The sequence below is a fragment of the Narcine bancroftii genome, chromosome 10 (assembly GCF_036971445.1).
Source record: "Narcine bancroftii isolate sNarBan1 chromosome 10, sNarBan1.hap1, whole genome shotgun sequence".
NCBI lineage: Eukaryota > Metazoa > Chordata > Chondrichthyes > Torpediniformes > Narcinidae > Narcine > Narcine bancroftii.
In genome coordinates this window covers 19,978,998-20,006,783 of record NC_091478.1, presented here as the reverse complement: position 1 = coordinate 20,006,783, position 27,786 = coordinate 19,978,998, and the positions used below count along the sequence as shown (strand labels likewise).

General features: G+C 38.2%; 1 protein-coding gene across 2 annotated transcripts in view; it reads left to right on the top strand.

The window, feature by feature from the left end:
- The window catches only part of add3a (adducin 3 (gamma) a), a 118,338-nt gene that overhangs the window by 72,544 nt on the left and 18,008 nt on the right, over nucleotides 1-27,786 (top strand). For both annotated transcript variants that reach the window (XM_069900089.1, XM_069900088.1), the window contains exons 2-10: nucleotides 118-339; nucleotides 10,000-10,138; nucleotides 10,225-10,376; nucleotides 13,006-13,086; nucleotides 14,103-14,252; nucleotides 14,340-14,483; nucleotides 18,480-18,578; nucleotides 23,513-23,686; nucleotides 27,002-27,259. In XM_069900089.1, coding sequence (XP_069756190.1) covers nucleotides 145-339; nucleotides 10,000-10,138; nucleotides 10,225-10,376; nucleotides 13,006-13,086; nucleotides 14,103-14,252; nucleotides 14,340-14,483; nucleotides 18,480-18,578; nucleotides 23,513-23,686; nucleotides 27,002-27,259 — 1,392 coding nt within the window. In that variant the 5' untranslated portion in view covers nucleotides 118-144. The remainder of the gene's footprint in view (nucleotides 1-117; nucleotides 340-9,999; nucleotides 10,139-10,224; nucleotides 10,377-13,005; nucleotides 13,087-14,102; nucleotides 14,253-14,339; nucleotides 14,484-18,479; nucleotides 18,579-23,512; nucleotides 23,687-27,001; nucleotides 27,260-27,786) is intronic.

Sequence of the window (27,786 nt, the reverse complement as noted above, 5' to 3'; positions counted from 1 at the left end):
TTTCTAAGAAAATGAGTCGTGACGTGATCTGAAGCAAGTGCTTAAAGTGCCACAGACTGCTCTTGATGGTGATTGCAGATAAATAATGGAATTTAATAAACTATTTTTTTATTACAGGCTGACAAACAATAGACAGCAGTAATCATGAGTGGTGATTCCAGCCATGGAGTGGTAACGTCCCCTCCTCCACCCAGTGGCATTCATGAGGAGGATGACTTTGATGGCATTAATGAAAGTGATCCAGAATGTATTCAGGAAAGAAACCTGTCACCAGAGTTGAGACAAGATTTCAACCTGATGGAACAGAGAAAGCGTGTTTCTCAAATACTTCAAAGTCCTGTGAGTACCCACCTCAGAAATATTGTCGCCTATTTGAATCTTTTTATTGTATAATTAAAATCTGAGTACAAGCTGTTTCCAAAACTGCTTCCGTGAAGTAGAAGCAAACTTTCATTTTGATGTATTGATTTAGCAACCAGCTTTTTGCTAAATTTACAGTACAGGAAATAACTGTGGCCTTGCAGGACTGTGCCAGTGTTTGTTCTATAATGAATCTTATTCCCATCATCGCTAGTTTTGCTTCAACTATAATCAACCTATTTGTTTGTTCTGCAAGAAGTCAGATTCCACATTGTATTCCCTCAGTTTCTCCGAATCCCATTATTGGTAACTGCCTTAACTTTATAGTACAGAATTTTTGAACCTTTAATTCTTGATACATATGTCTACACCATTGAACCATAAGAGCCTTTATCATGTTTATTCTCTGCCTTTCAGTTTTGAAAGGGAAAAGAACTGGAACCTGTTTTAAGTGTCTTCTGATGAACTCTCGATTTTTTTTTTTTTTTTTAAAATGAGGAAATAATTTTAGCATCAAAACTTTTGAGGATCCTTTGTGTAAATTGAGCTGAACATGATAAACTAGCTTCGTGTAAGCTTGATTCTATCTGTCAGTGTTACCCATGCATTTAATTTTGCCTTTCATTAAAGAGCTCCAGCGGCAGGTAGAAATATTGTACATTTCCTCATTTCTTGATGCATGTACAGATGGCAAGGCTTCATGGAAATCATGATACAGTCCATTTTCTATGAAGGAAACCCTGCAATGCATGCATCACCTGTATTTAAATTTTTCTTCAGCACTTCTACTTGTAATTTTATAAAGTATACTTCTAAATTCCTTTGGTTTCCTACTTCACTTAGAATCTCATTTTCCTAAAAGCAGGTGGCATTTTTTTTCCAAAAATGCACCCTCTTCACATTTCTTTAGCTTGAATGTTGTTTTAGCGACACACCCCAATGTATGCTGTCTGCCATTTTTTGGCAAGCTAAAGTAACATGGTTGCACAGATGGAGAACAGTGGTCACCACACTAATCCCTATGTCAACTCACTTTTTCTCCCCTCACCAATCTGAGTGGATACTCAATTACATTTTCTATTTGCTATTTTTGTGCACCATGTCAACTCACTGCACGGACCCTGAGATTTAACATGATAATGAAGCCTCCTAAATCCTTTTATTTACAAAATGCAGGTGCAGTTTGTTCTCAACTTGCAAAAGAAACACCTTGATTGAAAATTCTTAAATCAGAAAGGCAAGATGAAACGCACAATGTAATATTGTGATAACTCCTGTACATGGACCAAAAAGCAAACTGTTGGCAAAATTGTGATTCCGGTCGAGACCCTGAATCCTGATTCATAAATTTTCAATTGTCACTTTCCCTCCACAGATGCTGCCTGACCTACCGAATTATTCTGCTCCAAATTATAGCATCAGTAGACTCTTGTCTTTTGTATGTGGAGCATGTTATTCACGATAGCAAAGTAAAATTTTGTAAATTTGATGATCATAAACCCAAAAAGTCAATGATATTGTAGTGATTTTTTTTTAAATTTTTTTAAATTTTTCATACTGTGAACCATGTCAACCAAAATATGTACAAGCATTTCTTATTAAATTTACGCAATGACCTTTTCTCCCTTTTTTTCCCCCTTTCCATCCTTCCCCTTTACCTACCCCCCCCTAAAACCCATTGGTATTCAACATATACAATACAATAAAACCATAAAACAATATCTTCACACAAAGGAAAATAAACAAGAAAAATGCGTCGTCTACTTATTACACACTGAATTTAGTCGTTTTGTCGTCTTATCATTTTCATTTTAGGGGATGGAGGTCGTAGGCAAGCTCTCTCTGATATGTTCCATGTACGGTTCCCAAATTTGTTCAAACATTGTGACTTTATTTTTTAAATTATATGTTATTTTTTCCAATGGAATACATTTATTCATTTCCATGTACCATTGCTGTACTCTCAGGCTTTCTTTCATTTTCCAAGTTGACATTATACATTTTTTTGCTACTGCTAAGGCTATCATAATGAATTTTTTTTGTGCTTTATCCAATTTGAGGCCTAATTCTTACGTTATTTAAAAGAATTATCTCTGTTTTTTTTGGTCTGCTACTTTTTGTAATTTTATTTAGTATCTGATTTAGTTCATCCCAAAACCTATTCACTGCACATGTCCAAGATGCATGAAATGTTGTTCCCATTTCCTTCCCACAACGAAAACATCTATCTGATGAATTTTTGAGGAGATATATATATATATATATATATATACCCTATGTAACCAATTATACTGTATCATACGTAACGTTGTGTTTATTGTATTCTTCATAGTTCCAGAACATAACTTTTCCCATACTTCATTTTTTATCTTTATTTAAATCCTTTTCCCTCTTCAGCTTAGGTTTATAGTTTATTTCATCATTCTCCTTATCTTGCAGCTTCATGTACATGTTCGTTATAAATCTTTTAATTATCATTGTGTCTGTAATCACATATTCAAAGCTGCTTCCTTCAGGTAATCTCAAGTTGTTTCCCAATTTATCCTTTAAATAAGCTTTCAATTGATGATATGCAAACATTGTACCATGAGTTATTCCATATTTGTGCTTCAACTGTTCAAACATTAATAAATTATTTCCCAAAAAGCAATTTTCTATTCTTTTGATTCCTTTTCTCTCCCATTCTCTAAAGGAAAGGTTATCTATTATAAAAGGAATTTGTGGATTTTGTGTCAATAATAATTTTGGTATTTGGTAATTTGTTTTTTTTTCTTTCTAAGTAAATTACTTAGAAAATTCTAAGTAAGTTACTTCATATATTAAGTAAATGATGCACTACTGGTGAGATTTTGTATTGCACCAGTTTTTCATCCCACTTATAAAGTATATGTTCCTGTACCTTCTCGCCTATTTTATCTAGTTCTATCTTAGTCCAGTCTGGTTTTTCCCTTGTCTGATAAAATTCTGATAAATACCTTAATTATGCAGCTCTATAATAATTTCTAAAATTTGGTAACTGCAAACCACCTTGATTATACCTCTGTTAATTTATCTAGCGCTACCCTTGGTTGCTTCCCTTTCCACAAGAATTTCCTTATTGTTCTCTTTAGTTCATTTAAAAAAAAAATTCTGTTAAGGGAATTGGTAACATTTGAAATAAGTATTGTATCCTTGGGAACACGTTCATTTTAATGCAGTTTACCCTCCCTATCAATGTTAATGGCAGTTCTTTCCAATTATTAGTGGCTGATAATTTAGTTTGTACTAGTGGCTTAAATTATTGTCGAACCTGATCCCTAGGTATCAGATTGCTTGTGCTTGTCATTTAAATGGAGATTCTTTTTTTAAATTCTGTATAATCTGCGTTACTCATTGGTATCATTTCACTTTTATTTACGTTAATCTTGTCCCCTGATATTTCTCCATATTCCTTCAATTTCTTAAGTAATTCTTTTATTGATATGTCTGGTTCTGTTGAGTGTACTATGATGTCGTCTGCAAATAAGCTAATTTTATACTCCTTCTCCTTTATTTTTATCCCTTTTATTTTATTTTCTTATCAGTTCTGCCAAAGGTTCTAATATTGTAGTGAATTCTTAACCTGGTTCCTGCATTCACTGGAGCATTTGTTTTACTGTGTAACATCTTAAAAATTAATTGTGTTTTGTAATCTAAATACTGAATAGCCTCAAATTGGCTGAAAAGGATACGAATGCAATACCATCAAAGTTCCAGATGATTAAAGTTTTGCTGTATTATGAAGGCTATCTCTTGTGTATCCCTTATGTGATGTTCTAATTAACATACCTTAATTAATAAGCGTATTAAACATATTTGTGCCCTGCTGCGGTAGAGGCTTCCTGATGTGTGCAGCTGCTGTTAACACGCTTGTTCAGCTGCACCTTGTCTTTCAGAATTGATCAATTTTTAAGTATCAATCCATTTAATAGAAACACTTTAAATGCGGTTTCTTTTACTCAGCGGTTCCCAGATCAAAGAAATATTTAACAAATTTCTAAAAGAGAATGAAAATTAGGCGATTTTTTTTAAAATTATTATTATTTTTATAGATCAGAGCGGAGTCATATTGAGGAGGGCAATTGTGTAATGCCATGTAGTATGGTCCAGTAATAATTGTTTAGGGTGAAGTTGTGGATGTTAATGTTGCTTAATATAGTTACTGCACCTTATCCCCTTCCAATTAATGGTAGGTAATTTGTCTGAGTTGGGGTGATGCTGTGCTTGGATCTTTGGTAAGTAAGTGTGATGGGGGAGTAGAGTGGAAAAGTGCCGGTTCATGCACCAACTGCTGCTGATCTCGGACCACGAGGCTGCAAACAAGGTACCGATGGGTCAAGGGGCCCCAAGGCTGTGACATTGTCACAGGGAACCATGCCTTTAATTCCTTACAAATGTCTGCATTAATGGGTCAAAGCATTTCCAAATCCTTCAAAATCCAGATGAGGATTTTGACCTATTGTTTTGGCTTTTTCCTTTCAAGATTAATTGTGATCTCTGACAGAGCAACACTGGCACAGGTCGTAGACTTGCTGCCTCACCATCTCAGCCATCTTGTTCAATCCTGCAGAGATTACATGGTATTTCAGTTTCCTCCCAAGCCACAATACTGGAAGGTTTATAGGTTAATTGGCCACTGTGGATTGTTTCTTTGGGTAGAGAGTGGGAAGAATCTTTTGGAGTTGGTTTCGATGGGTGTGAGTGAGTTGGTGTAAACTCAGTGGGCTGAAAGGGCAATTTCAATGGTGCATCACTCTGACAGGCCCTAAAGCTCTGTTGGTAACGTGTGCCCCTTTGATTATACAACTTTGATTCTGGATTATTTGTTACTCTCTATCCAATGCTAAACCAGTTAAACTATAATTACCAAAACTTGCTTGTCTCTGCATATTGGGCATATCAATAAAAAGCTTCTTGTGTCTTGTAGAGAGCCACAGAGGTACTTGAACACCTTGCAGGCCTTGACATTAGAAAGAAAGCAAAATTTCATTGTTCTCATTGCTGAGTTCTATACGAATTGTTAATGAGGGGAAAATAAAGTTGACTGTGAGTGACAAGAAAAAGGTGCTGTGGTGGTCTGGCACTTGTGTCTACTTTAAGGGCAGATGCCAGCTCTTAGAAAGCTCATATTCCATCCCCAGAGCACAATATCACCTGAAATATTGACAATTCTTTTTCTACCTGTGCTATGTTCCTCCACTGGATTGTGTTTTGCTCTAGATTCCAGTATCTGTAGTTTCTTGTGTGTCCCAAGAGAAAATACTTGATTCGTGCAGTTTATTATACCTTCTAAGAGTGCATGTTTAAAAGTAACTCTTTATATTAAAAAAAAGCCCAAAAGCTTGGATATAATTAAACATGAAGTACAATTAAACTGAAATGCAGTGTTGCTTTGCAAAAAAAAAGTCACATCTGGCTTGACTGTACTTTTTGAAAGCTTTGTATATAATTAGAGTAAGTTGTAATTTAATAGTTTACAAGTGAAAATTATGCATAAATTCTGCTTACATAGCACAGGGAATAATATATTAAATTGTGGGTTGTGTCTTTGAATGCTGTTCTATTGAAGTTAAAACTTGAGAACAGAAGGAGGCCATTTAACTCTGAGCCAGTTTTAACATTCAAATGACCTATCTCCATAAACTTTCATTGCCACATGTTCCTTTTGGTAAACAAAAATGTATCAATTCCAGATTTTTAATTATTATTTGATCAAGCATCAAGCCATTTCTGGAAGTGATACAAATTTCTGCCACTCTTGTGGGGAATTGTTAACTCTCGAATTTTTACACCGTCTCCTCTAGTCTTGTGTTTGCCAATCATTAATTCTTCACAATATGTTCAAAGTCAATGAAATAACCCCTTAAACCTCTAGGTTATTAGGGAATACAACTCTGAGCAATCTTTTAACTTGGTGCTTGCAGTTCAAATATCACTCTGGAATATCTGTGCTGCAGTTCATCCATGGCTACCAAATAACACAAAGAATGATACAGCGCAGGAACAGGCCTTTCAGCTCAAGTGCGTACCAGACATGTTCAAATCAAACTTTCGAACATAAAATATATTATAAAAGATTTGATCCAAACTACTTGCAGTATTTCAATTGTCATCTAAATAATAATAATAATGTAGCTGAAGCATAATTTTAACACCAATGTATTCTTTACCTTTCGATCAACCAGAAACTCAAAAGGCAAAAAAACCCATGTGGAAATAAATAAATTTGAGTGAATAAGACTGAGCGGACGGACCCCAAGGTGGGGGAAATGTTGAGACGGCACAAGTTTTCCCTGCTGAATGGCCAATGCCCCTCAATACACACACGTATTTTTTCCCCTGTCGCCACTTGCGTGGAGGTGAGTCAGGATATCAGCAGGTGGTAGAGTGCCTGACTGGGAAACTGGCATGGAAGTGAGTAGAGTTGTGCCAAGGGCCTGACGCGGACTCTTGTGTGGAGATGAGTTGGGTTGTGCTGAGGGCCTGAACGGGACACCAGGATAAAGAGCCGGTCAATGCCGCTTGCTGTTGAGGCAACTTCCCTATCCCTGCCTAGTCAGAGTCTATATTTTTCTTAGTGAGCATTTTAGTAAGTCTTTATCTGAAAACTTGGGGGAGGGGGGTTCATTAAGATGATGGCAACAGCAAGTGCGACACTGTTTCAGTGTCAATGACTAGGATTTAAATTTTGTAAGTTACAACAATTACTTAAATTAAAGTGAACTTTACATAATTAAAGACTACAATACTGATTTTTTTTCCCAAATTACTTTACATTTTGCAGTATTTTGTCTTTTTAACAGTATATTCTTAATGCAGATATGTTAGTTAGGCATTGTAAGAGTGAGTCTCAGTCAACCGGAAAATTCACGTATCCAACAACTGCAATCCATGTTGGTGCCAGATAATGGGGATTTTACTGTATTTTGATTCTGCAATTTTGCGTTAGCTTTTCGTGCTTGTGACATACTAACGGACTCTTGTGTTGGTTTGCATTCTTTATCCTCTCGTGGGGCAGTGGGATCAGTGTGGGGGCTGACATGGGGCTGTGGGGAGAGAGTGGGACTGTTGGATCAGTTTGGGTATACAGTATACAATTTCCTATAGCTAGCCATTGCCTTTTCTAAATTGCTGTGACTTGCTCGTGGTAACTGAATAATTACGGGACCACGGACGTACATGCGACTAGACGCTGCCGAATGGACATTAGGCGGCACATACCTGTACAAGGCTTTTAAATATGCTGTGGCCCCCAGTGGGGGGTGTAGAGCCCCCATTGAGAATAGCTGGTTTAAAACATTCTTAGCTAAAATCAACTAACAGAGCAGAAATTTCAAGTTAAAATATTCTTGCCAAAGTTTTTCCTGTAGAAGGGTTGAAAAATTATAACCTGGCCAATTTCTCATGGCTTTGTACTGGTTCCAGCACTGTTCTCCATGTATTTAGATGTTGGTGCAACTGAGGTTATAACTGAACAACCAAATGTAGTTCGTACTTACCAGTAATTTTTTTTACTGTACTTGCTGTCATTTTCATGGACCAAGATGCAAGCAATCTGATTATTTTAAATTTCCTTCCAAATCAGTTCTTCAAGTTTAAATTGCTGAGGCTGTGCATTTTATCCAAAGTATTTTTTTTAAACTCAACTTTAGTCATAAAAAATTACAGGCAAATCCATAAAGGAGTTTTAAATGGATTAATACCCATAAAAACACATCATAAACCAAAATATTGCACAACATTGTTTTATGTATAATAAAACTGCTTTGGAACAATGTAGTTATTGAAGTGACATTTATGGTTTCAGTTTTGAATTTGTAAGTGAATATGATTTACAGATTGAGCGCCAGAGGGTTGTTTGTAAAAGAGCTACTCAAGCTTTGTACCCTTTATAATCTTGAAAGATCAACTCTTGTCCCAAGCTCAGTCACTTGTTTAGTTTTGAATGTTTGGAAATTCCACCTTAAAATACAAAGGCAAAAAGCTCAAGTGTGGGCCACATCCAAATACAGAAGCAAAGTTACAGGAATTCTTTCCTGCATGCAATATGCTGTCAAATAGGAATAATCACTCTTGATGACAAAAAATGACTACAGCAGTACTGCTAGATGTTTTTTTTTAAAAAAGACGCAAGTAAATATTTGATAAATTAGAAATGTTCATTTAGTGAAATGCATAGTTGGGAGTTGCACTCAGGCTGACTGCTTCCAAAATATTTCAACACAGGAGGAGCAGGAGTCAGCCATACTCCTGCCATACTATGCCCACTAGTTCAAGACTTCTTAGCCAGGGGAAGCATCTTCGCTGAATTTCGACTGACAATCCTACAGGAATTTTGTCTGTTTCAGATATGTTTCCGATAAGATCTGCTCTCATCTAAGCACCATAGTATGTACTCCCAGTCTGTTTGAACTCTGATAAGGCAAACTTCACATTCTTGGAGTCAGTTTAATGATTCATATCTGCTCTGGCTAGTACATCCTTTCTTAGCTAAGAAGGCCAAAGGGAAGTCTATGGTATTGCTCTAAAGCCTGAAACAATTGCAATAAGAGTGAAGATTTCAAGATTCCTTTATTGGCATGTAATAGTATAGAACATGTAAAATTACACCAAGTTGCCTGCTGCCTGCCAGAAGGCAGACGATGAGTCGCCATTAGCATTGCCCAGTACTCCTTACAGTAAGAGAGAGAGAAACAAAAGAGCCAATCAGAAGCTTGTTTCTATCATTTTTTTTAAAATGAAAAATACCCACAGATCGGGAAAGAGAAACTGATGTTTCAGCCTGCAGCCCATTTAGGAAAGAAATCAAGTCTGAAGTCACATGGAGGATGGGTGAGGGATGGATAGGACAAAAGACCCAAGGGCGAGTCCAGGGTCACCTCTAATGTGCTGTGGAGACCATCCATTCAATGGGTGCAATTAGAGAAAAATGAAATGGAAGTAGAGATCTCATACAGGAATATGAAAAGGTGCAGACTTTATGATGTGCCCAGTGGGTCAACTGTGGTAATGGGATGCCAAGAACTCCCTGGTAGTTCTGATATGGTTCAGCACCTTACCACTTATTTCCTCGAATTTCTTGGCTCCCATGAACTCTACAGTAAAGACTGGATACATTCAAAAACCCACCTATGTCCTGTGGCTCCACACAGTTAGCTCTGATCTTTAATGGAACGTTTCACTTCCCATGGCAAGTTATTTATCATGGCTTCCTCCAGTTTAAATAACCTGTTATGGCAATGATGGAGATTAAATAGTTCACCTTTTTTTTTACAACTTGGTGCCTATTTTGACAACAATCTACGCTATCAGCAAAATTTTTATGCTTCAATGGAAAAAGCCCAATTTTGCCACTACCTCGTCTGATCTGTTGAGCTTCCATCCATGCCTTGTGGTTTTGAGTCTTGACGATTTGATTATGTTCTTGCCTGGCGTGGCTTAGTCTCTTGTTGACAAAGTCGTCCATCGAGTCCTCTTGTGAGTTTTACAAGAAAATTGTTGATTGTTGGGATAGGACACTTGGTGTTGTTTCTTGCACAGATTTAATTTGTATGTAGACTGTCCCCTACCTTGACTTGTGATTTCACATTCATGTTTCAATGCAAATCCATTTGATTATAGGCCTTCCGAGATGAGCTTGAGATGCTTATTCAAGAACAGACGAAAAAGGGAAATAACCCTGTTGGTCTGCTTGCTTTGCGACAAATAGCAGATTTTGTAATGGCAAGTTCCGTTGCAACTTTACCCACAGCACAACTGAGTAAGTGGCAGTAAAGATGCACTCTGCTTTAAATTGGAGAATTCAGAAAGGTTGACTCAAACTTCTCAGTGTTACATTTTCTTTAGACCTAGGAATAGCCACACCTATCAATGACCTGCATGCGACTGAATCTGCTTCCTTTGCCAAGGGAGAGAAGTTGATGCGCTGTAAAGTTGCAAGCCTTTATAGAATGGTAGATCTCTTTGGATGGGCACATTTAGCCAATACCTACATAACAGTAAGTATGTATTTCAGTATTCCATTTAAGGTATTGTTTTGGAACCAAAAAATGTTGGAATCTATTGAAGTGGTAGTGACAGTACCTGGAAAATCATGGGAATGAACAGAATCCAAAGGAATTTGTAAATGGGAAATTGTGCAGTGAATCTAATCGATTTTTGAGGGTCCTGTTTGTAGGTGTCACTCCAGGTTATTACATAATATTAGAGTACAAAGGATTGCAAGGCCATTTCTGGGGTGGGTTGATGATGAAAACAGATTAACTGAATTGTTTTTAGATTAATGGGTCACAACTGGTTGGGTGTTGCAAGGATGAGTGCTGAACTCAGAGTTGCAATATATCTAAGCTTTCTGCAGATCACAAGATATGGGAGTAGGATTGACCATTGAGTCTGCTCCACTATTCTGTCAGGAACTGATCAATCCTCCCATTTGGCCCCATTCCCTGCCTTCTCCCTGTAACCATTAATGCCCTGACGAATCAAACGTTTGTCCATCTCTGCCTAAATACACCCAACGACTTCTCTTACATAGCTGCCTGTGGCAACACATTCCATAGACGTGACCATCTGACTGAAGAAATTTCTCTGCATCTGTTTTAAATTGATGCTCTTTTATCCTGAAGTTGTGCCTTCTTGTCCTGGACTCCCCTACCAGGGGAAATAACCTTGCTACATCTACTCTATTCAGGCCTTTCAGCATTTGAAATGTCTCTGAGGTTCACCCCCACCTCCTTCATCCTTCTGTACACCAATGTGTACAATCTAAGAGTCGACAAATGTTCCTCTATCCTAACCCTTCCATTCTTGGTATCATTCCAGTAAATATTCCCTGAACCCTCTCCAATGCCAGAACATCTTTTCTCAAATATAACACCCAAAACTGTACACAGTACTTCAAGTGTGGTCTCACCAGTGCATTATATAGAGTGTCAGCATTAGCTCTTGTATGCTATTGCTCTCGAAATGTATCCCAACATAACATTCTCCTTCTTCACCACCAGCTCATCCTGCATGAGGACTCCCATCCCTTCGCACCTCCGAATTTTATCCCCATCTAAATTACAGTCTGCCAGTCTATTTCTTCTATTAAAGTACATGATTGTATCCTTACCAACATTGTATTTCATCTGCCCCCTCTTTGATCATTCTCTTAATCTATCCTAGTCTCTGCAGCCTTTCCATATCCTTAGCACCGCCCAGCCTACCACCTATTTTGGTAACATCTGCCACCCATTTGCATCTGCAAATTTATTCCATAATCCAAACCATTTATATATAGTACATCATAAAAAGAAGCAGCCCCAACACTGACCCCTGCGGAACACCACTAGTAACAGGTAGCCAAGCTGAATAGGATCCCTTTTAGTTCCTGCCTATCAGCCAATACTCTAGTATCCTTTGTGATTCCAGGGGCTCTCATCTTGTTAAGCAACCTCATGTGTGGCACCTAATTGAAGGCCTTTTGAAAGGCCAAATACACAACATCCATTACATCTCCCCTGTCTACCCTACTTATGATCTCTTCAAAAAATTGCAGTAAGTTTGTCAGACATGATTTTCCTTTAAGTAAACCATGTTGAACTGGGCCTGTCTAGGTACTCCATAACCTCATCCTTAACAACAGCTTCCCAACCACCACCCTCAGACTAATAGGTCTATAAATTTGTAAAGCTTGGTGTCAGTGTGGGTTGTAAAGAGGATGCAGAGAACCTTGAGGCAAGCCACATGCTTCGGCAAAATTATGTCCTAGCAAATGTCATGTGGCACATGTGAAATCATCCACTTTGATTGGTGGCATGATGGGGGGGGATAGCAAAATATTCTTGAATGTTAAGTAATATCCTGGGAGACCTTGATGTCTTTGCTCATGAAGTTGACACACAGGTACAGTAAGAAAAAAGGAAGACCTAATGAATATGGCCTTTTCTACAAGAGGGTTTAAGAACAAGAACTGAAATTAAATAACAGTCTGTTGAGAACTCATCTGGAATATTGTGTAATTATCTACTCACAAGAATTTCACTGAATAAAAGCCCTGCAACAAAAGCACACAAGATTGATTCCTGAAAAGGTCATTGTACTTTGAGAATTTTCACATTTTAAATTTAGATATACAGCATGGTAACGCACCCATTTCACCCAATGACCCCGTGCCACCCAATTGACCTACTGCCCCCTCAGAACGTACAAACTCCTTACAGTCAACACAGGATTCGAACTCCGGTCCCGATCGCTGCTGTTGTAACAGTGTTGCACTAACTGCTGGATGAATCGTTCATGGGTTACTTAAAGTTTGGGTGATTTCACTGATATGACATGATGATCATTCTTTGGGAAATATTTGTCCAGAAATATTTTAAGAATTGTATTTTGTGTTCATTTTCAAAAGGAACACAAAAATCCATGAGCAATTTTTTTTCTCAAAGTTTTCCTTTTGGTCATGAACTTAAACAAGTGACATCAACAAATATATAAATACATCACTGAAATTATATTCTGTATTCTCCAGAGCAAGGTTAAATTTGACAATTATCCATATGTCTGAATAATTGTGTGATTTGATTTCTAATGCCATTTATTGCTAAATGTAAGACTTAAATGACATTTCTCTTTTATTTTCTTCAGGTCAGAGTGAGCAAAGAGCAGGAACATTTCCTCATTATTCCCAGGGGCCTTTCTTGTGCTGAGGCCACAGCTTCAAGCCTTGTAAGTTTGCATGCATTGTTTATTTAACTGTATCTTTTTTTTAAGGTTCCTGCTGGAAAAAGTTGGCAGAAAAATAAAATATCTCAACTCAATGATTATATAAAACATAATTCCTGATTTGTTGAAAAAACCCAAGAATGTTTAGATATTTGAGAGGCTCGTACTTGACTGAAGTTACCTCAATGATTTGGGTTTCTTTTACATTCACTCTAAAGAATTATTGTATATAAAATAATGCTCACTTTAAATAGGATGAAAATTTAACCTTGTGAAACCGTACCACTGGGCATATTTAACAAATTTATTATTTATCTATATAATTGTGAGCTGTTTTGGGCTTCTCATTTAAGAAAAGATGTGCTGATCGTAGGGTTAAGAGGAGGTTCACAAGGATGATTCCTGGAATGAAAAGGTTATATGGTGGCTCTTGGCCTGTACTTGTTGGAATTTAGGAGAATGAGGGGGCGGAGAGAATCTCATGAAACACTTCAAATGTTGAAAGGCATGGACAGAATAGATGTGGAAAGGTTGTTTCCCATGCTGGGAGAGTCTCGGATAAGTGGGCACTAGAACAGAAATTATGGGCGGCACTCTTAGCATGGCAATTAGCCTAATGCTATTACAGCACCACCAACCTGGCTTCCGGTTTATTTATTTATTTTAAACATTTATTTATTTCCTCATTATTTTGCTGGTTGTTTGTGTTTCTGGTTGAAATGATGGTGATTTTACTGTAGATACATTCTTCCTGGATTTGTCTTTTCCCTTGTAGTGAAATGATAAATGTATACTCTGACTTGGTACATAAATTTTGGTGAGTCTAGATTACTTGTAGAGAGACTGTTCAAAAGCCTGAAACTTTTTTTTTAACCATTCCGTTCTTAAAGGGGTTAGAAAGCTTGTTCTTAGTACTAGCCTAAGCAGCTCATCACTTTTCTGTACCACATTTAACTTGATCCAGTATAGCTACGGTCATAAACATTAACCAACACATTCGTTGTTCCCCATGTAAATAGGTGAAAGTTAACATACTGGGTGAAGTAGTGGACCAGGGGAGTACAAATCTGAGAGTCAACCAGGCATCATTCAGCCCGCATGCAGCTATCTATGCAATACGCCCTGATGTCAGATGTATAATCCATATACATACACCAGCAGCTGCAGCTGTAAGTATCATTTTGTTCTTAAACTTGACAACATTTTTCATACGCGGTTCATGAAAGCTAATTTAATATTTTTGGTGATGCCCACAGATCTCGACCATGAAATGTGGTATCCTGCCAATATCCCAAGAAGCCCTGATTTTGAGCACGGTGGCATATTATGATTATCATGGTTCACTTGATGAAGAGAGTGACCGAATTCAGCTGCAGAAGTGTCTAGGTACATCATGCAAGGTACATCTACGGTGCTCAAAAAGCATCAGCAAGGATTATTCTGGCTTTGTATAAATGCTATGTTAAAATCTTTTTTCCATATTCCTGCCTCCTTTCCATTTCTAACTTTTGTGGTGAGATGACTTAAATATGGCAATAACTGAGAAGATCCCTGATTCTTTCCTTAACTATGCTAAGTTTGCTGCTCTTGATTGTAGTGAGAAAAGAGGCACCAGATTTAGGATTATTTTTCAAGCCATGGTGAAGAAGGTTTAATTTGAAAACTTGCAAGATTTGTTGCTGAATTATGTGGGTCTCTGTTGAACCTTTTAAGCTGCAGTCTCCTGTGATTGTGTTCAATAGATTAAGAAATTATTTAGGAAAACTGCATAGAAAGAATTCTAAATATTAATATGAAACTGTTTATTTTGAGTAAATATTTTAAGGATGCAAAAATGTAACACAACTCGTTAAATATGCCAAAAACTGATTAGTAAACATAGCAAAATATGTTATCGTACATTCACAAAATTCAACATCGAGGCAGAGTTTATAAAAATGCTACTGCACGCTCTGTGGGAGATCATTTTTGTCATTTTGGAATGTGATATCTGAAGAGAACATTCTGTTGATGTATAATTTATCATGAGAGCCTCCTACTACAGTATGTAGAACTATCCATGTAACAAAACATTTTATTACGTTTTTCAGTTGACTGTGTAAAATATGTTGAAACAATGCAATTAAATTCCTATTAAAATCTTTTATTGCAAGAAGATGACCAATCTTGCTCTTAGTAATTTTAATATTGACAGGAGTTGCTTGCAGTTGAAAAACAACTCTATTTATTAGTGCAATTTGATTAAAAGTGAAGACCAGTGCTTGGTGTTACTGAGTGATACAGATGAGATATTTGGTTGAAAGACATTTTTCTGAGCAAATGTTCTTAGCTAAATAGTTTTCAACTGTAGTCAGAGGGAGAGAGAGAGGGAGAGAGAGAGAGGGAGAGAGAGAGAGGAGAGAGAGAGGGAGAGAGAGAGAGGGAGAGAGAGAGAGGAGAGAGAGAGAGGGAGAGAGAGAGAGGGAGAGAGAGAGAGGGAGAGAGAGAGAGGGAGAGAGAGAGAGGGAGAGAGAGAGAGGGAGAGAGAGAGAGGGAGAGAGAGAGAGGGAGAGAGAGAGAGGGAGAGAGAGAGAGGGAGAGAGAGAGAGGGAGAGAGAGAGAGGGAGAGAGAGAGAGGGAGAGAGAGAGAGGGAGAGAGAGAGAGGGAGAGAGAGAGAGGGAGAGAGAGAGAGGGAGAGAGAGAGAGGGAGAGAGAGAGGAGAGAGAGAGAGGGAGAGAGAGAGAGGGAGAGAGAGAGAGGGAGAGAGAGAGAGGGAGAGAGAGAGAGGGAGAGAGAGAGAGGGAGAGAGAGAGAGGGAGAGAGAGAGAGGGAGAGAGAGAGAGGGAGAGAGAGAGAGGGAGAGAGAGAGAGGGAGAGAGAGAGAGGGAGAGAGAGAGAGGGAGAGAGAGAGAGGGAGAGAGGGTGAATCATACAGCTTTGAGCATTGTCCCAACTCTTCTATTCCAACCAAGATGGCCTTCTGGGCTAGTCCCATTTGTCTGCATTTGGTTTGCGACCTTCTCAGCCTTTCCTATCCATATCTGTTCAAATGTTTTTTTGAACATTAATCGTTCCAGCTTCTAAGCAGCTTGGTCCAGACATGGGCAACTCGCTGAGTAGAAAAATTTGTTCCTCAGATTCTTCTTGTATCTCTGCCTTCTTGTTCTGTCTGAAGGAACTGAAATCAAACCTATTTTCAGTTGCATTGAAGAAAGGGGTGTGTGCAGAAAACAATAGAGTAGCTGTCATAGGATGAAGATGAATGATTGAAGGACACGGTGATTCTGGCTTGGAGGATGAAGGCATGATCAATTGCATGTGATTTGTTTTGAAAGAGTTGAATGGGATGCAAAAAAAAACCAGCTCCAAATGAAAAGAGGGAGGAAAGTTTTTTAAAATTGAAACTGTAAAGTGCAAAACAGAAATAAAATGCTGCAGCTGATTAGCTGAAATAATAAACAGGATGCAGCGAGTTTTGTACAGGTTAGACAGCATTTTTAGAAAGAGAAACTGAGACTTCAAGGTAGTAACCTTTCATCTTACCTGACTAGTTCTGATACAAACTGGAAAAGTTGGTTATCTGAAATAATTAAATGTTAATGTCCTGAAAGCAGCTACTTGCCTGGGAGAGAGGAACAATATTCAGATCAGATACTATTTCTTGTCATGTAATATACAAAATTTCTTTTTGTCTGCCATGTCAGTCACATATTTGCTATTAGCTTTGCCTGGCACCCCTTATAATCAGAAAGGGAGGCAAGAGTCCCCCAGAGTCACCGAGTGTCCGTGGATTCACCTCCACTGCTTCTGTAGCCTCTGCAGCCGAACAAGACTCCAGTTCAGACCATCAGCAATCCAAGCCCAGATTCCCAAATCTTTGACATCATTAGGAAGCCGACAGGAGCTCTTCCTGGCCTTGGCAACCTCTTGAATCCCAGTTCCGATACCAGGTTCTTGTGAGCCAGTCTTCTGCAGCCTGGTCCTTGAACTTTGAGTTTCATTGGAACAATGCAAGAAATTAAAAACGGATAGAGAATTAAACTGGCAGATAACTGGAGAGCTCAAACCAGGGTATTTCAGAAAGCAATCCTTCAATCGATGTTCATTTTTAATGTCAAAACCACTTAATGAGTGCTGAAAGTAGTTTCTGCATCCCTACATTGTGTAAAACCAAGGTAAACCTGCAGAATATGATGGAAACACTCAGCAGGTCAGATGGCATTGCTCTGAGAAAGAATCTTCAACCAGAAATTTGAACTGTTTCTCTTTCTTCAGTCATTGTCTCACCGGGTTGGTATATTCAGCACTCTTTTATTTCGTGTTTTCATTTCCTATGGTTACATGGGAAGAAATTGGAATAATGACTGGAGTTTCACAAAGGCAGCAGGGTTGCCTGGTGACAGCATCGCATTGAAGCAGAATGATCCATTGAATATGAAGATTGGAATGGTGGAAACGGAGGTCAATGGGACGAGAGGGGATGGAGCCGAAGTGTGGGCATTAATGTTTGTAGTTGAGAACTGGTCTGCTCCAAAAGGAGCAACTTGGGTTGAGGAAAGTTGGAAATTCTTTGAGGTTTTGTCATTGGAACTGGAGAACCAGGGGAAATTGAATGGACTTCTTTCAGAAGGCTGAATGAGAGGTGATGCAATCAAGATGGTTATTGGAATCTATTGGCTTGTAATGGATATTGGTCACTTTTCTATTCCAAGAAAAGTCAAAATAGGAAGAGATGTAACTAAAGGGCCGTTTGGAACTTAAGAGTAATCAAAATTTGCAGTCAAGGACCAGAAATTTTTTAGTTCTGTAAGAAAACTGGAATCGGCCACATTGGAATCAGTGATGCACTGGGGAAGGAAGAGTCATTATGAAAATAAGCACTGTTTCATATCTTGCATAGATATTCCAGGGTTGAAAATATGTCACCTCTTGGTTGCATCTTTGATTTGAAGTAAATAAATTAAATTAAGGGAAGTTGTTTAATGAGAAGACAAATGGTGGTAGATGACTGGTTGTGGGCTCTGCTTCAAGGCACATCCAAAGGGCCTTGGGCAAAAGAAGATGGCGTGAAATTTCTTTGCAGAGTTGAAATGTGAAATCTACTCTTTGAAGCATGATGGTATTGTGGAAACTTTCTATTGCTTATAGATGTGTTCTTGAAAACCATGATTGATTGAGAAAGCAAAGCTGTGAAATTGAGCAGCTCTTTGCAAATGGGCAACAGATCAGGGTCAATGGTTACTTTGAAAGAGATGAAAGAAACTGGCATCTTTGGAATAAGAATTCTCTGACTATGGAAAGGAGATGAAAAGGATAAACCAGTGAAAATAAAAAGAAACTTAATTTTATCAAAGTTGAATTGTGGGTAAAATGTTAGTTTAATTGCTACCATTTTAATCACTGTTTTTACTTTCAGGTGTTGGTTCTTAGAAACCATGGTGTGATGGCTCTTGGTGAGACCATAGAGGAAGCTTTTCACTACATCTTCAATGTTCAGTTTGCCTGTGAGATCCAGGTAATGTAAATGTATGCTTATCACTATGTGAATGATGAATTGATAATGCCATTTATATTTTCATTTCTTTAAAATGAGTTTTCAGTTTTTAAAATTACCAAGCAAGTGGAGAAGATTGTCATTTGGAAAATCAGATCTGTTTAGAGGGTGATGAAAATTGGAGAGTTGTGAGGTTAAGTGGATCAGAGGTGCTGGGGAGGTTGAGAATGGGGCATTCTGAAGGTCCTTGAAACATCTGGAGAAACAACACAAGATGAAACTTTCCAGTATGGAGGCAATTGGAGCAAAAAAAAGCCTTTGAAGGTGCCACAAAACAACTAATTTCAACACGTGTTCATGACAATAAATTCTGATTCTAACTTTGGCAGTGGAGGTGGGCTGGAGTGGTCCAAGGATAAACAGGGTTTGGGGGATCAGGGAAGGTCATGGTGCCTGATGGGTGGATTGAGAAGGCAGTTAATTGAGTTGTGGGGTTTTGAGTCAAAAGCGAGGTTGATAGCTTATGAGTGGATTGGTGCAGTGTTTGAGTGTGAGGACAAAGGGAGAACTCCATGTGTGTGCTTCTCGGGTAACCATTGATATTTGCATTTGAAACCATTTCATTGGAACTCCCCTGAGGAAAAACTTTCTCATTGCAACTGATGCAGAAATGATTTCAGTTGCACAAGAATGGGTGATGTCAGGAGGGGTCCAGATTAATTTGTGGAATGAGATGAAATGGTCCAGAAGTGACTGTTCACTGCAGTGAAAAATCAGTTTGAAGTGACACCTTGCTTGGAAATGACGTTGAATTCCTAGATGGTGGGATCCCACAATGAGAACACAATTTTGCAGTGGTTCCTTGGCTGTTAGGGTCTTGGAAGAGTTCTGCCCACCTTATCATTTGGGCACAATGTAGGAAACTTGTGCATTAATTTCAGTAATTAAGAGAGCCAGGAAATGGCTGAGCTGTTGGGTTTCTTTTCAGAATTTTTTTTTTTGTTTCTCTGGTTGGGATGTTATGGCATCTAACTGTGATTACATTTATAATGCAGAAGGTTGTATCAGCGTGAGGGCTACATTCCAATTGTGGAAAACTACAGGAGATGAAGGACCACTTTTTTTCCACAGTTCAATGTGAATATCGGTAGCCAGAGTGTGATATACACTCAATTTCAAGGCTACACTGGATGTGTAGCACTGAATGTGGCTTTGGTTCAGTACATCACACAAAGTTCCCATGCATGAAAGCTGGTCTTGCCTTTAGTTTTCTTATTTTAGCCAAGGCTGAGAAAAATCACAATCATTCAGTGTTCTCAAGCTAGACAGAGAAAAATAAATGTGGAGGTTTGTTGATTCCAGATCAGTCATGCATCCCAGCTCCAGTTCCTTAATTCCATTCTCTTTTGTTGATTGTTTTGTTATGCTGAACCCTTTGAGGCTAGATGATTATGTTTCAAGGTCCAACACTCTCTTAATTGCCGAGACCAAATTTGTGTTCTTATTGCTGCCTGTTAGCATTTCTGTCTCAATCCTGCCTTCTCAAACTTTTGTCCATTTCCATGACCTCCAAGCATAACAAATCCAGCACTTTTTTGGTCAACTGATTCCATTAATTTAAAACTCTACCCACTCTTATCATGCCCTGCCAATTGATCATTCTTGGTTCTAAATATTGGATAGATGACTAGATTGGGGATAGTTTATAGTCTCCTTCCACAAAATTCTCTGTGCCAATATTGCAAGTGGTATCCTTCAGTTACATTAGGAATAGACCATCTGGCTCACTGAGCCAGTGTTGAAGAAGGTCGTGGCTGATCTAATTGTGGACACAATTCCACTTGCCCATCCATTCCCACAACCTTAATTCCCCTATTATTCAAAAATATCTCTCTCTGTAAATTTTAAATATTGATGAGGCGGCATCTATTGTTTCATTGGGCAGAGAATTCCACAGATTCATTTCTCTGTGGGAGAAATGGTTCCTCCTCATCTATCTTGTTTACTCCCCTGAATCTTGAGGCTATGTTTACCAGTTCTAGTCTTGTGTGCCATTGGAAACAACCTCCCTGTTTCTCCTGTCTATTCCTTTCATAATTTTGTTTCTATAAGGGTGGCATGGTTAATGTAGCGGTTAGCACAACGGTGTTACAGCCGTGGAATTCGAATCTGCTGTCTGTAAGGAGTTTGTCCGATTTCTTGGTGTCTGCGTGGGTTTCTTCTAGTTTCCTCCCACCCTTCAAACAAAACATACCAGAGCTGTAAGTCAATTGGGTGGCAGGGGTAGTGGCTGGAAGGGCCTGTTATTGTGCTGTATGTCTAAATTTAAAAAAAGATGCCCCTCATCCTTCTAAATTCCATTGAATGTAGTCCCAGGTTACTGTCTTCTTGTAAGCAACTATAATTTCACAAATCACCCTTGTGAACCTTCACTATGTTGCATCCAAAGCCAGAAAATCCTTTCTCAAATAGCTTCTACTTTCTGTCCTTTGCCTTTTTCCCTTAGTGAAGTATATTGTATGTTCACACGCTTGATCTCTGAATGACCTTTCCTTGCTTTCCCACTTGGCAAACAAATGAAAGCTAAATTCAGGTTTCCAATACCTGCTGCAAGCAGTATTGTAAACTGAAAGACGTCGATGTGAAGTTTGCATTTAGTTAACTTGAATTATTGTCAGCTATCAAAGGATACCTTTCATAAGCAAGCATCTGTCCAATTTCCAGATTAGACTGTGACTGATTAAACTATATCTGAGAATGTTTCATAGCATTTATAAATATGGAGTATGTGTAGATTATCTGAAAGCAGATTTCCTTTTATGCAAATCATTGATTGTGTGATAAATAAGCCAGAAGAAAATACCTTTTAAATTTAATGTATTCCAAGAAATGAATTGTAACTGTAAGGAATGCAACCAATCCTAATAAAGTTCCTTTGAAGTAAATTGGTATCAAAGTTTAAATGACTCTATTAGGTTATTTATAATAATTGAATAAATGTAAAATCATTAAGGAGCTAATTACAGTAACAAATGCTGCATGGGTGGTGGTCTAGTGGTCTGGTTACTTCACTCCAAATCCAGAAGCCTGGACTAATTTTAAAGAGATAAGACTTTGGATCTCAGTTCATCAGTTTAAATTATGAATTTAAATTTAGTTACTTAAATCTGTCATTTTAAAAGGGCACATTCTCTGTAACATTGACTATCGTAGATGCTGTTTGGATCACTACTCTTAAGGGAAATCGATCTGTCATCTCTACCTGGCCCAATTTGCATGCATTTTCAAATCAACAGCAATTAGGATGGTATTTGACCACCCTATCAAATATTCAAATGTCACGTTCAGAAATGTCGAAGCAGTTGACATAAAACTGGACAGACCACGTGGCAAATCTGCTTAGCCATATGACGTTCTCCCCCATGAGTCTGAGGATTCTAACCTGTTGGACAGCACTACCAATTTGGATATGTCGTGCAACCTAGTATGGGTATACTTTGGCATCCTAACTCTGAGCCAAAGTTCTAGGACCTCCGAAGCGATTCCAGAGTCTGTAGTGTCGCATGCAGGGCAGACATGCCATGCAATTTGTGAAGAACTGAGAGCCCAATCAGTCCTCAACCTAATTCAAACCCCTGTGAACTCTCAATAGTATCAGAGCAAATCTCAAGAAACAAACTGCTTTCTGAGTATTTGAGAGGAGACTATAGCAATCTATAAGATTTTGAGAGGCATAGACAGGGTGGACTGCCAGCGCCTTTTTCCAGCAATGGAAAGCACCAGAGGACGTGTATAAAGTGAAGGGAGGCAAGTTTAGGGGAGACATCATGGGTAAGTTTTTTTTTAAAGAGTTGTGAGTGCCTGGAATGCCATGCTAGGGATGGTGGTGGAGGCTAAAACATTAAGGGCATTTAGGAGACTCTTAGATGGCCACATGGATGAAGGAAAAATGGAGAGTTATGAGGTAGGAGGGGTTTAGAACTTTTTTGGTAGGAATATATGGGTCAGCACAACATTGAGGGCTGAAGGGCCTGTATTGTGCTGTAGTGCTTTATGTTCTATTTTCCACCATCTTCCCTCAGCTGATGAATCGGTATTCCGTGTTAAACAATTGGAGGAAGCACCAAGAATATACTGTGTTCACCAGCAAGACCAGTGCCAAATTGGCTAAGTCATGAAGGATCTTGCTACCAGATTGATTCTGCTGTGTGAAATGAATGAACCAACAACATTTGAGCAGCTTAACTTCATCTAAAACCAAAGAACCTGCTTGATTGGCACCTGTTTCAAGCAGCCTAAATATTCCCTACCATCAAGTGGTGTGACTCATCTGGCAAGTGTTCTGCTGCTGTATTTCAAAAATACATTGACAGCTCTTCTCAAACCTGTGACTCTACCACTGAGAATGAGTCGGGAACCAGCAGGTACCTGCAGTTTTCCCTGACAAGTTCCTGTTTTTGTCACTTGGTCGAAATTTTATAAATCTGTAGTCAAGGCCACAGAATACTCATCCTGACCAGTGGAGAATGTCCTATTGAAATTCTGGTTTGGGCCATGCGGGGTGTTGATAGGGTGAGTCGGCAGTAACACCTTTAGAGTACAGATTATTGGAGCACAAGGTGTCAACTCTCAAAGACAGGGTGGATAATAAGCATTGGTCTTCACAGAAAACTTTTCACGTAAATAATGTGAAATGCTTCTCGCATTCTTTTCTTGTTGTTACCATTGTTTTCAATTAACACTCTTCATGTGTTAATTTGATCAGATGTTGCAATGATTTTCTAATTTGACTGAAGTGATATCTGATGGGAAGGTCTAGGATTGGGCTCTTTGCTTCCAATGTCAGTGAACTGTTTCGGCACAGGAAATTAGATATTTTCAAGAACATTCTGGGCAGAAACATTTTAATAATTGGAAGTGATCTGTACACTTTAACCAAGTGGCTTTGTTTGAAGGTATGGGCCTTGGCAAGTGCGGGTGGAGTGGATAACTTGTTGCTACTGGATCTGGAAAAGTTCAAGACTTGCACGCACCAAGTGGATTTTGAAGGAGTCAATAGAGGAAGCTCACAAAAGTGGAGAGTTGGAGAACAAGAATTTGAAGCAATGATGAGGATGTTGGATAATCTGGTATGTGTCGGTATGAGGGTGGGAAGTGGGTTTATCAAGATCAGCTCAATGTCATGTGATGATTGGCCTGCATTGTGCCATAATGTTCTTTTTTTTCCTCTATTTTCAAGGTCCCAGGACTGGTATTTGAATTTTCCCATGACCCCCTTCCACCATTATCTCCTCCAGCTATGTAGCCCACCTTATTCTTCCCCATGACAAATTATATTATGCTCCAGTGGGTCTCATTTTTGTAAAGTTAATTTTATCTTTCCCTCCTACTTAATGTTCTCCATTTTTCACTGCCTCTTAAGTACCAAGAGATACACCCAACAGTAATAAATATGATGGAGGGGAGATGTAGTTAAAAAACCCTGAGGGGTTTGGAAGATGCCAGAAAAGTGTAATTTTTCCAGTTGCTTAAGACTTACACACTTACAGTGCGTAACTAATACACCTGCAAAAGGAATAAACAGTTTAAAAGACCACACACTTCACTTCCAAAAATATATAAACCTAAAAGCATTTTACTTTATTTTCAGTCACAAATGTTTAACCATTGCTCCCCACCCACGGAGCTACCCAAAAGGCGAATAATAATATTATAGGCAATTAATAACCCTCTCCCACCAGTTTTACGGATAAAGTCTCTAACCAGGGCGACCATTACTAAGGAGACACTTGAAGAGAACTTCCCTAGTAGCGAGCGGCATCAACCACGCTGATGCTTTTTCACACACCTTTATTCAAACAGCTGCTATGAGCAAAGCACGACCAAGGCCCTCTGCTGGCTGAATATTTGGTCCTATCTTCACCAAATGTTTGTGTTACTTCTGAGAACATTTACAATTTTTAAAGATCTTTTCTTATTATTTATTTTTAGTTTTATTTATTTTCCCTTTTTTTTCTTGTTGCTTGGGGCTGCCAGTTGCTTGAATTCTGGATACCAGAGGTTTTACTGGATATGGTGAAATCAACACCCAAGTAAAATGTTACTTTTGAATTGTCTTCAGTGCTTTTTTATTTGGTAACATTAAGCTTCAAGGTTCCTTTTTTTGTCACATAATAATACACAAAAATTAATATAGATAATATACTTTAACCTTTGCTGCAAGGAAAACAAAGCATCTCCATGAGCATTGTACTGTGCCCCTAACAATAAGAGAAAGAGGAAAAAGAGATTAATACTGGGTTTATTACAAAAGTATAGTCCGGCCCTCTGTTAGTTCTCTGTTCCCTGTAAGCAGATATGATGTTTAACCCTTATAGATGCTTCAAGGAATTTAATTTGCCTAAACTTTAATAATAATGAAAGAGCCTCTGAGTTTTCTTTTAAATGAGTTCTGAAGAATAGGAAAGATATCATGGTACATTGTTGAGTAGGTGACTTCCTACTGGTGTCCATGCCAATATTTTATCCCTTTATCAAGAACAGTTATTTCTTCTCTCCTTGCATCTACCTCACCGACCCTTTGAAAATTTTGTACGTTCCAGAGATTCTCTTTCTAAATTTGAAAGAATATATGCCATGCTGCTCTCTTTCCTCGTATGGCATAGGAATCATCCTTGAAACCACTATGCACTCTTTGAACAGCTGTATCCATTCTGAATGTGGAAACCAAAGTTGTATGCAATATTCCAGGTGTGAATTCACACAACTTTTGTTAAAGGCGGTATTTTTTTTTAACTTTTGTTCTCACACTTCCTTGCATTAAGCCCAATGTACCATTTGCCTTCCTGACTGCCTACTTGTTATTTCAGTGATTTTTGTATGAGGATTCCCAGGAACCTTTATACAAAATTTCTAAATTTTCAGAAATTATTGATTTACTGATGTATAATCTCACATTTTTATACTTTGCGTTCCATCTACTGTGTAGTTGCCACTCACTTATCCTGTGTCCTTTTTTAACATCCTCTAATGTTTGCATTTGATTTCCTCAGTGAAATTGTTGGCCAAGTACTAGTCCCTGCGTTAGTGTATTGATCATAACCGAGCCTGAAAAAGAACCAGTTTATTTGGCTCTTTGGTTAGCAAACAGTCAATTCATGCTAATATATCCCACCCCCAATTCCATGTGCTCTAATCTTGTTTACCAATTTTTCAAAAATCTAGAAGAGTATATTCATTTTCTTCATGTCTATTACTTTTTTTTTAAATCCAAGAAAGAAGAAAATAATTTTTATTAATAAATTTATTGTTTATTTTTATTTATTATTTTATTTTTATTTATAAATTTATTCATAAATTTAGATGACTTTCTGGTAATTCAGCTAAACAGAGGGGTCACATCTGGATATTGTGGGTGGAATTTTACATCCAGGGCGGCCTGCAGATAACCCATTCATAACAAGATTCAGTGTGCCTGTGACGCCTGCTTGTGCATGTCTTAAAGGAGGCCACCCCTGTGTAGATCCTGCTCCTTTGACCTATCCAATCTGCCCTTCCAGCTCAATTCTTGCCTGGTTTTTTTTTAAACTCCTCCATCTCACCCACAAATCTTCTGATTATCCCATTCTGACATTCAAAACCTGTGTGTCTACTGCATGTGACCCACCCAAAAAAGTGAAATCATTACCTTCGGGGTGGACAAGAAGTTTCTCTCAATAGAAAATCGCATCCCTGATCTTAACTGCCTGTTCTTCCTCCCCCACTCACTCAGTGCTGCAGTCCAAGCGCAAAAAACAGTTGCCATCTGTTAACTATTTAACAGCTTGTTCCTGAAGGCTCCATAACCTCTCCTCCTTGGAGATGTTCTTGCCCTGGCATCTATCTTGGGTGCGAACTTGTTGTCTTGCAATACTGCAACTCTTCAAATCTCTTTTCAAATACCAGCAAAATTCTTGACTATTGTCTGCACGTGGCTTCCTGAAGACATGAAGAGGTCTTTTGAAAGCATAATCTGTGATCTTTTAAATTCAGATCTGGGAGGTTTTCTCCATATATTCCAATATTGGAGTGTGGAAAATCTGAGCAGCTTCGAACTGTACTAATTGGCATTCAAAGCATATATTCATGACAAACATTAATGCTAATTTGTGTTCTTGCACTTTTTGTTTTTGTTTAGCTGATTTTATAAATCTTTCAGGGGCATTTTCTATTGTTTATTTCAATCTCTTTAAAATTGGCCTTAAACAAAATAATCTGACTTAAAAAGTAGAGCCAATGGGTGTGTTAATTTTCTTCTAAGCCACAATATGAAATTGAATTTTAATTATCACAACCTGGGGCTGTTGCAGTTCAGGCTTTTGCATCTACTTGCAAGATCTTTGTCATCTTGTACTGACCAGAGGAAAATACTAAGGTTTTTGTGTTTTCATTTTCTCCCTCCACAGGGCTACAGAACAGGCTACACTTACAGGCACCCAATTCTGAAAGAAAAACTGAGACACAAGAGTGAGGTAGAGATACCTGCGACTGTAACAGCATTTTCCTTTGAAGACAATGCTATGCTGCGTTCTCCCCTCAAATTCCTGGCACAGAAACAGCAGCGTGAAAAGACACGATGGCTGAATACTCCAAACACATACATGAAGGTCAATGTCCCTGAGGAATCTCAGTCGGGCGATTGCAGTCCTAGGTCAAAAACCACAGTAAGTAAGAGTTTAAAAGTATTCTGTCATGCGTTAAGATGTAAATTTGTTTGCCCCAATATGGGAATGGCACTTTTTGCGAATGAATGGATTTTTCTTTTTAAAATATCTTTGTTGAGTTTAATTTTAAAAAAAACACACATATAGATCCAATACATAAGATGGAATGTAAAAAAATAAATAATTTGTCCATTTCAAATAAAACCTTAATTATACATAGTTCAAATTTTGTGTACCCTTCCAAAACAAACCCATTATATCAAAAGAAAAAAAAAGGAAAAGCCTCCGCCCATAATCAAATGCCTCCCTCTAAACAGGATAAATTTGCATGCCTAATATATATAGGAAACAAAGGATGACATTCAGAGACCAGATAGCGCTGGTCAGGAGCATCTTAACACCCTAATTTGTTAAATTCTGATAATACTCCATGATCAAGCCAGGATTTTTATTTGAAGCAGTCAGTCATTCAGCAATAAAATAAAAATGTTATTGATTCCTCGAGGAATAACGATCTGATTGTCAGT